The 9,637-nt window shown below is 31.6% G+C and overlaps 1 protein-coding gene across 2 annotated transcripts; it reads left to right on the top strand.

Moving 5' to 3' along the window:
• Window positions 1–3,138: 3,138 nt before the first annotated feature.
• LOC149058893 (uncharacterized) lies at window positions 3,139–8,665 on the top strand. 2 transcript variants are annotated; one of them, XM_089219095.1, is made up of 9 exons: window positions 3,139–3,690; window positions 3,819–3,911; window positions 4,650–6,881; window positions 6,942–7,052; window positions 7,108–7,418; window positions 7,480–7,612; window positions 7,672–7,848; window positions 7,952–8,056; window positions 8,113–8,665. In XM_089219095.1, the coding sequence occupies exons 1-9, from the start codon at window positions 3,531–3,533 to the stop codon at window positions 8,592–8,594; spliced, it is 3,804 nt and encodes a 1,267-aa protein (XP_089075221.1). In that variant the 5' UTR covers window positions 3,139–3,530; the 3' UTR covers window positions 8,595–8,665. The 2 variants fall into 2 exon arrangements, with proteins under 2 accessions (XP_089075221.1, XP_089075222.1); XM_089219096.1 differs by having other exon boundaries at window positions 3,140–3,690; window positions 8,106–8,316.
• The last annotated feature ends 972 nt before the right edge of the window (window positions 8,666–9,637 follow it).

Genomic DNA, 9,637 nt, shown 5'->3' with positions numbered 1-9,637 from the left:
ATGATATACTCGTATATATGCTATTATTATTACACCGTTGAACCACAGAGTTTTCTGTAATTATATTTTATCATAGGTTTGTAATATTACAAATATACTGCTTTACTGTGTACACTCGAAACTCTATGCGGCCGTGATGACTTACAATAGAAATTGTCGGCAAAAAAATATCCCGTGCCATTAAAATATTATTATCTTTGTAAATACATGTAATATAATAACGATGGAAAATCATTAATGACTAAATTATAATTATTATTATATGAAATATGTTTTACCCTAGACTCCAATCGAAACCTCAGTAAAGTGTGCGTTTGCATTGTACAGTGTACACGTTTCAGTGGTTTCACGCGACATCAGAAGAGAATTTGAATGTGTATTGGTATTCTATATATTATTATTATTATAACGTGGAGCTAGTGAATGATATTTCACGTCCTCTCTGCGGCTCTTCACACCACGGCCCAATGGCCCGTCGACCACACTTTGCAGTTCACCGTCGAGAAGTGTTTAATAATAATAACGTCGAACCCATCGGGCGACGACGGCGATAATAATAATTATGACGTGGCTGGAGACGAGGGTTTCTGCACAGACGGATAGGTACCTACACTACCCACTCGACGCGGGCGCCGCAACCTACGAACGGCACTCGGACGACCGACGACCGGAAACCCTTTTATCAGTTCCCAATTAAAACACCAGCGCATTGCAAGCACTATATATGTATATTTTATTACTTTGTATCAATATAATATATAATATAATAATATATTCTACGACTGCTCAATAATATCATAATATATAGTACAGTTATTACTTATAAGGAACACTTTTGGACCAATGTGAAATATGTCAATTAACCAAAAAAATGTATAATTTAATAAAAAGTAGATAATATATTATCTACTGTGAAAAAGAAAATAATATGTTACGTAAAATATAAATTGTTTTGCGTTGAGAAGCTTGATGACCATGGTTTCGTGAGAATAATTTTGCTCAATGTCTTTTTCATCCAAACGGTGCTGGACCACCTCCTGAGAACACTTAGAGCTTCTACGATTTCTTATGATGTGAGTGCATCACTGTTTTTTCTTCGTCGTTAGATGTCAGCCTATTCAATTGTTTGAGGACTCGTAACCGCATTACAGATTTCTTTTTTTGTAGGGACCTTTACAATATCGACGTCGACATCGATCCAATCGTCATACACGTATTCTTCCGAGAGTTTGATTGATTTTCTGGGGATATTGTGTTAATACTACATGTATTATAATAAACTGCAGTTTATTGGTTTTCGCCAAATAACCAGAATTCTTCGTCAACCTTGCCCCTAATTGTTTCAAATAGCGGATTTTGTTTTTTTTTTCATTAATCCGATTGAATTTCAATATATTAATATAAGGACGGTCCATCCTTTAACACATTTTGATTCAATAACGCGATTGTATCAATTATCCGTGTTTCTAATAAGTGGCTTCTACTGTATACGATAGTTTTATTACACCCTTTTCCAAACTTTAATCTTCTTTGGACTTCATTATTAAGAAGTCATTCGTATCTAATTGATGAGTGATTTTCCAATTACGAACCGTATGTATCGTGAAATAAAAATATTATGAAGATTGTATTCAAGTTATAAAAAAATTAAATTACTAAAGAGTACCTTATGAGTTATAATTCATAAGTATTTGAAGACTTTATTTGAGTATAGGGGAGCGATACAGGATAGTACTCGCAAAATGTTGGTTCATTACTCCTATTTAAATACAAAATTATATCAAGTACCTACTCATTTTTAATTTTTCAAAATTTGATTTTTATGGATCGAAATACACCGGAATATTAAGTTAAAAACTAACCTTATCCTTCAAATAAGTAAAACAATAAAAATTAAAAATAACGAAGTATGTAATGACATACATTACGTAACTAAGAAATATTTTCAAAACAGTAATGTCTTCTAAAATAATTAGTGCCCTACCCACTGAAATGAATCACACCGTACCTATATTAGACAACAGTATTGTAATGTTGTGCCTGTACAATGTACATATTAATATACGAATGAATCTCTGTGGAATCACGATGGCATAGCAGTGAAATACAATAATGTCTTCGAAATCTCACACGACATCGATTAGGAAACCTATATCTCGTGCGCCGAAGACCTCAAAAGTATACATACTATATAAGTAGGCATCATTCAAATAATACGCTAACTTATATACAAAATGTTATTTGATATGGTAACATTTTTATAGTAAATTTAGATTTAGGTATATTTGGCGTTTTTGTTTCCAGGGGGACTGGGTTTCTCTGGAAATATTTACAACCGATAACAAAAGACATAATAATATAGCACGCGTTTCCCATCTACAAATCCCGTTTCAGTTCTAAATAAAGAGTTATGGGCGTTATGGCTTTATTTTATACTATGTCGTTGTTGTGCATGCAATCGCGATGAGTTTCAAAATTGTATCACTCATATAGATATAATGTTATTTTATTTTACGTACGTAGGTGCATTACATAATGTGGCAAATAAACGAAACGTGTAATTAATTGATATTTAACATATTATACCTAGTTATTATATCGTAATTGCTTTAAAAAATAAAACTTAATCAATGCTCAACGGTTGTTGGGTTTTTTATTAGTAGTATGTTTTGGGGCATTCTGGAGCTCCTCCCCCTTAAATTTTACATGTAAAAGCATAGGCTCCTCTGTATAGGCAATTCGTAGTACATGCTCCTCCCAAGCTCCTCCGAAACCGACAATAATTAAGCAATATAGGCAACCCGCAACATACATAAATTCATCACACGCCGCCAGATCCTACACGTGACCAACACATATTTTTCCCCTTCCCACATTACTTCCCCTTTTATTTCCCCTTATGAAATTTTTTTTAAATATAATATTCTGGTATACTATTATATTGATCCTTTGTGGTATTTTACGTATGAAAATATACACGATACCATATAGGAGACATTAGTCCACAATGACACCACCGCCACCACCGCCGCCACCACCATTGTTCGTTCATGCCACACACACACACAAATTCGCACATAGTTACAAGTACACACATTCCATTCTATCCATACCACCCTTTCTCACGCCTTTACCTCATTAACCGTCTACACACCTATAGAGACATATCTGAGTATTGTCGATGATTACAAGACAAAAAGTAGTGCATTAAGTAAAACGAAGCCAGTCCGTGTATTACCGTCTATGTGTATTGTTGTGTTTTGTCGTCTGAGTTCTAAAGTGTTTTTAAGTGTATTCAAATATTTTACAAATATTATAAAAATTTAATTATTTATTTTTCTTAAGCAAGCGCCGTAGTTCATTTTTCCACCACTAGTTTGATATTAGCTCATGCGTCAATAATTCGCTTAGATAAAACTATTTCACACTGTTATTTAAAGTACAAGATATTTGTCTATAATTCATTACATATCTATTCGTTGAAGAGTCAAGTCGTGTATAGTATTCTTCATTCCTAATCATACCTAATCATGTTCTCGTGTAGTGTATGTGATAAAACATTTACATTGATTAAAAATCTACACAGACATACCAAGTTGCATGATGTACCTAATAAAATTTCGTGCAGTATATGCTCAGAAATATTCACACGGAGAGATAACCTCATCAGACATAGGAAAGAAAAACATCGTAAGTATTTAACAATTTAATATATTTGTAAACAAGACGACTAAGTGTATCTTAGTAAAACTTAGTTTCATTACACTATCTAAATATAATATTATTTTAAATTATTTAACTATTAATATCATTTCTAGGCTCAAGCATTGTAATTCAACAAGAACCAACCATAACCAAGCGAGAAATTCAAGATTTCTTTAAACCAGCTGAACATATTTACGATTATAATGGTAAATATATCATTCATATGTTTATTCACCTCCTATGATATAACAATAATATAAATATATATATATATAATAAAATAATATTATGAACATCTCTCATATATACATATTTACCTACTAGTACTATTATTTCATAGTGTACAATAGTACGTATATATCTAAAATAATCTGATAATATTTCAAATAAACATATTTAAAGTTATAATTAGTTATTACTATTATTACGAACGCCAGCATGTGTAGGTATTACTGCTATAACCGAGAGCTCTATATCATTTTTGTTTTTGCTTTTACATATATAATTTATTTTTTATTTTTTATTTTTTATTTGAATTAAGCCTCGGCAACTATGGCCATTGGCAACAATGGGTTTAACTCTAAAATATTTACATGGTATAAGTTACATATTATATACTATTTATAAGGTTGGACTTAGTAATAAAGGTTATTATTTGTCGTATATTGTCTGGGTGAAGGGCATCTGACAGGATGTTTGAGATGCCTGCATAATATATTTATATTACATATAGCTTCACAACTATCTCCTTTTATTAATATATATTTTTAAAAATCGTATTTTCTATAATATGTTAAACATATCACTAAAATTTTTTAAATTCCTAATGTTTCTTTATAAAATTTTACTGAAAAAAAAAAATTTATTTATAACCATTTTATCTTTACACACATATTTTCTATAATGTTTATCAATACAATAGTAAATTATTTATTTTATTTCAGTTCCTTCGGCTTCAAATCGCAATGATCTTAAGCGTGTACATGAGGAAAATTCGAACGAAGCAGTAAATGCTAAAAAAACACGCATGACTATCGTTAAAACCCCCGGTTTTGTTAAGACTGGTTCATCGCTCTCTAATAAAATCATTTGGTATTATAAGAAAAATACAGATAATTTGAACAACTTCAGCGCATTTTTAGTATCATCGAAAAAAGACTTAATTCAATTACTTAAATCATCGTCGACAAAACATCCAATTAAATTCAACCTGAAACTGGAAGCAACGTACAGCCGGCCAAACGTAGAGAATTCAGCTGAGAACCGTGCGTTTAAAACTTCAGCTAAAGAAATGTTTATGAATACGGATATTGAGTCAATAGTAGAACAAGCGTTCGCAAAATTATTGACCGAAGAAGATGTTTATACATCTAAAGGAAGTGGATTTACTTTGGAAGCCATAGACGGCTTGTTATTAGGTGTATATAAATATACACCTATGGGTGGCTCATCGTTCATTCCGTTACCAAATTACATTAAGAATAAAAAAGCTGTTATCAATCCACAAAACTCAGACCAACAGTGCTTCAAGTGGGCAATCTTATCAAGATACGTTTCGGGTAAGGCCAAAAATCAAGTGGCTGAAAATTATACATCGCTCGAGGACAAATATAATTTCGATGGTTTAACATTCCCGACACCCATCACAGAAATAAAAAAATTTGAGAAAAATAACATGAACACGTCTGTCAATGTATTTGGATTAAAAAAAGAAAAGAATAAAAAACATATTATTTTCCCACTTAAAGTTGCGGATGAAGAAAAAAAAGATCATTTCGATCTACTATTAATTACCAACGGTGATAAAAGCCACTACACATATATATCAAATTTCTCACGACTAATACGCTCACAGAAAACTGCTCATCATGATAGTATCATTTTTTGCAAACGGTGCTTCACATCATTTGACACTCGACCCCGGAAAAATACGCTATGCGGACAAGCAGCACTTGATCAGCATAAATTGATATGCGGATCGCATAAACCTATCCTACCTCAGATGCCTGAGCCCGGTTCAATGTTGGAGTTTAGTGCATGGAACAAAACACAACGCCACCCCATAGTTATATATGCTGACTTCGAGGCGCTTCTAGTTAAATGTAACGAGAAAAAAGGAAAAAATACAACTGTAATTCAAAATCACGAGCCTATGAGTTATGGTTTTTTCATAAAGGCAGATGATCACATACCGAAAGAACTGCTTGAAGAATTTGAAATACCAACATCGCCAGTTATATACCGCGGAAGTAATCAAAATAAAGAGGTAGCAAAACATTTTGTACAAAGTATTGTGGAAATAGCAGAAAAAATATACAAACTGCTCAAAACCAACACACCAATTATAATGACACCGGAACAGCGATGCATACATGAATTATGTAAAGCATGTAATTTATGTAAAAAGGAATTTTCCAAAGAAAACCATAAAGTAGCTGATCATTGCCATCTATCGGGAAAATTTAGACAAAGTTTATGTAATTCATGTAATCTCAAGCTTCAACAACCAAATTTTGTACCGGTTTTCTTTCACAATTTAACCAACTATGATGCACACTTTTTGGTAACTGAGCTTGGATATGATACAAACACAATTTCTGTAATACCAAACAGCGAGGAGAAATTTATTTCGTTTTCGAAATATATCAACAACTCCTTCACAATCCGCTTTATAGATACATTTAGATTTATGTCCTCCAGTTTATCAAATTTAGCCAACAATTTAATAACACCAGACTTGGAGAAGTTCAGAGAGACGAGAAAACATTTTCCAATCGAAGACATGCCACTCGTTACTCGTAAAGGTGTTTACCCTTATGAGTATACGGATGGCTGGAGCAAACTGAAGGAAACACATCTGCCGAAGAAAACAGATTTTTACAGTACATTAACAGAAGAACACATTAAGGATGAGGAATATAAATTTGCAAAGACTGTTTGGAACCATTTCAACTGTCATACGCTTGGAGAGTATTCAGATCTGTATCTTAAAATCGACATCATGCTGTTAGCTGATGTGTTCGAGAACTTCCGAGACCTTTGTTTGACAACTTATAGCCTGGACCCGGCGTTCTACTATACTTGTCCAGGCTTTTCTTTTGATGCGATGTTGAAACATACTTCAATGAAGCTCGAACTACTTCATGACTATGATATGTTGCTGATGATCGAAAAAGGTAATGATATAATATTTTATAATATAATGTTATTATTTAATAATATATGATTTATTTTAGGTATACGTGGTGGTCTCACGCAAGCAAGTATGAGATACGCCAAAGCGAACCACAAAAAGACTCCAGATTATGACCAGGCAAATCCAAAATCATGGTTGATATACCAAGACTGTAAGTTTTTTGTAATTTTAATTTATTCAGTTAAATATATTTTTCTTAATTTAAGGCAATAACTTATATGGATGGGCCATGTCACAATACATGCCATACGGTGGGTTCAAATGGGTTGAACCAACACTCGACAAACTGAACAATTTGACTGATACTTCACCCATAGGAAGGATATACGAGGTGGATATATCCTATCCGCGAGAATTACATGATAAACACAACGACTTGCCTTTTCTACCACAGAACGGTATACCTACTGGTTCAAAAGTGAAAAAACTAATGGCAACATTAGAGTCCAAGAAAAATTATATTGTTCACTACCGTAATCTACAGCAAGCTATTAAAAACGGCCTTAAAGTAGATAAAGTAAGCGTTATTTTACAACAATTCTGCGATGAAGATATTTTTAACATTATAATATTTAAAGGTACATAGAGTCATTGAGTTTAATCAGTCGGAATGGTTGGCTGATTACATCAACCTGAACACTGAGTTACGCAAGAAGGCCACAAATGATTTCGAGAAAGATTTTTTTAAATTAATGAACAATGCAGTATTTGGTATGTTATTATAAATGATCATTTTTCATTTTTCATAACATTTTCTTATGATTTTCCAGGCAAGACGATGGAAAATGTACGCCAACGTATAAAAATTAAGTTAGTATCCAGTGAAAAGTGTTTGCAGAAACTTATAAATAAGTCAACGTTTAAGCACTGTACAACTTATAACGAGAATCTAGCAGCTGTATCGCTAGAGAATAAGGAAATTAAATTTGATAAGCCAATATATATAGGTAACTATTACACACACACACACACACACACACACACACACACCACAAATATTATATTTTAATGTTATTAATTCCAAATTAATTGATTATTTGTTTATTATAGGTTTTGCGGTACTTGAAATAAGTAAAACTCTTATGTATGAGTATCATTACGATGTCATGCAAAAACATTATGGTAAAAAAATAGAACTCATGTATACAGATACAGGTAAATATTTTAAAACCAACTTTATTTTCTTATACTGACTAACATTAAGTTTTTAGATTCACTGGTGTACCATATTATTACGGACGACTTTTACCAGGACTTGGCAAATAACGTCAATTTGCTAGAACGGATGGACACAGCAAATCTCCCGAAAGACCATCCGTGTTACATTGCCGAGAGGAAAAAGATCCCAGGTTTGTTTTCCGACGAGACGGATGGACTCGTTATGACAGAGTTTTGTGCGTTACGGGCAAAATCATACGCATATATTCTACAAGGCAAGGAGAAGATCAAAGCCAAGGGAATCCGTGGGCACGTGGTCAAGAATTACATGACATTCGATGACCATAAGAAGTGCCTGTTTGATGACAGTGATTTAGACGTTTACCATCAAAATGTCTCCATACGTTCATTCAAACACCAGCTCAAGACCATTAAATCCAACAAATTAACTTATAATAACTATGATGATAAGAGGATTATACTCGAAGACAATATACATACCTACGCTCATGGGCATTATAAATTTGTTTGTTAATTGTATTCATAAAAAATATGTATATATGCAGTTTATTTTATAGTAATAAAAGTCTTATATCTTATTTCAAATCTTGTTATTATTTATATTTCCTTTATAGATTCATTTGTTTACATTTGAATCAACTTACATTGCAAAGATACATAATAGGGTAGAAATTTGAGAGTATGTCACAATGATATTTAATATACATATCATTAAATGTATACGTGTTTGATAAAATAATTAATAATAAAAATGAAACATGCCGAGTTTTTTTTTCTTAGTACTAGTCGTTAATATAATTACTAATAATCACATACATATTTTATTAAATTCCATAATATAAATAGACATATTATATAAAAAATATATCATAATTTTGATAAAAGCAATAATAATTGACATACCTAGACAATGTTATCAAATTTGAATAAGTATGTTTTAAATTCATTGAAAACATCCTTATATAATACCCATATTGCTATTAAAAACATGCTCAAATAATTGTATTTTAGTAAATATATCGTAAATAACCTGATAATATTACAAGTATTTTTAAAAAACATACTTAAAGTACTCGAAAAGGTTAGTATTTTGAATTAGTATTAAAAATAATATGATACAATATATTATAGATCTATTGAAAAAATATCAACATAATAGCCATATTGTTATTAAAATAATTATATTATCTTAAATAATCTGTTTTTATCACAAATATTTTAAATAGGTAAGCCTAATTAAAGTACTCGAAAACACAAGTATTTTGAGTACCTATGGTAAAATATTTAAGGAATATTTTTAATATTTTTTACTTTAACCATGGCATTTATTTGATCGACATGCAATTAGTTAAAGGAAATGTCTACCATAGTGTTCTAAGTGTTCAGGTGCAAGCTATTAGTATTTCGATTTAAATATATAGTGGCTATTAAGAGTCTGCGACATCCTGGCGACACGGATGATTATTAGGCAGGTTGTATCTAATAGGAATTTATTTGATTGACGCATTGTTAGTTAATTAATATCGATACAGCGTTAAAATGATAATATTTATACCT

Source organism: Diuraphis noxia, unplaced genomic scaffold (genome assembly GCF_037042655.1).
Source record: "Diuraphis noxia isolate RWA-SAM2 unplaced genomic scaffold, SU_Dnox_SAM2 contig0002, whole genome shotgun sequence".
NCBI lineage: Eukaryota > Metazoa > Arthropoda > Insecta > Hemiptera > Aphididae > Diuraphis > Diuraphis noxia.
The sequence above is the reverse complement of the archived record's forward strand: the minus strand, read 5'-3'. Positions and strand labels throughout refer to the sequence as shown.

What these genes read in the sequence shown, in the direction of transcription:
- LOC149058893 (XM_089219095.1), top strand. Translation starts at nt 3,531, where the DNA reads ATGTTCTCGTGTAGTGTATGTGATAAAACATTTACATTGATTAAAAAT. An exon ending in AATGAACAATGCAGTATTTG is followed by an intron (nt 7,613 to 7,671) that starts GTATGTTATTAT and finishes ATGATTTTCCAG; the next exon opens with GCAAGACGATGGAAAATGTA. An exon ending in TGATAAGCCAATATATATAG is followed by an intron (nt 7,849 to 7,951) that starts GTAACTATTACA and finishes TGTTTATTATAG; the next exon opens with GTTTTGCGGTACTTGAAATA.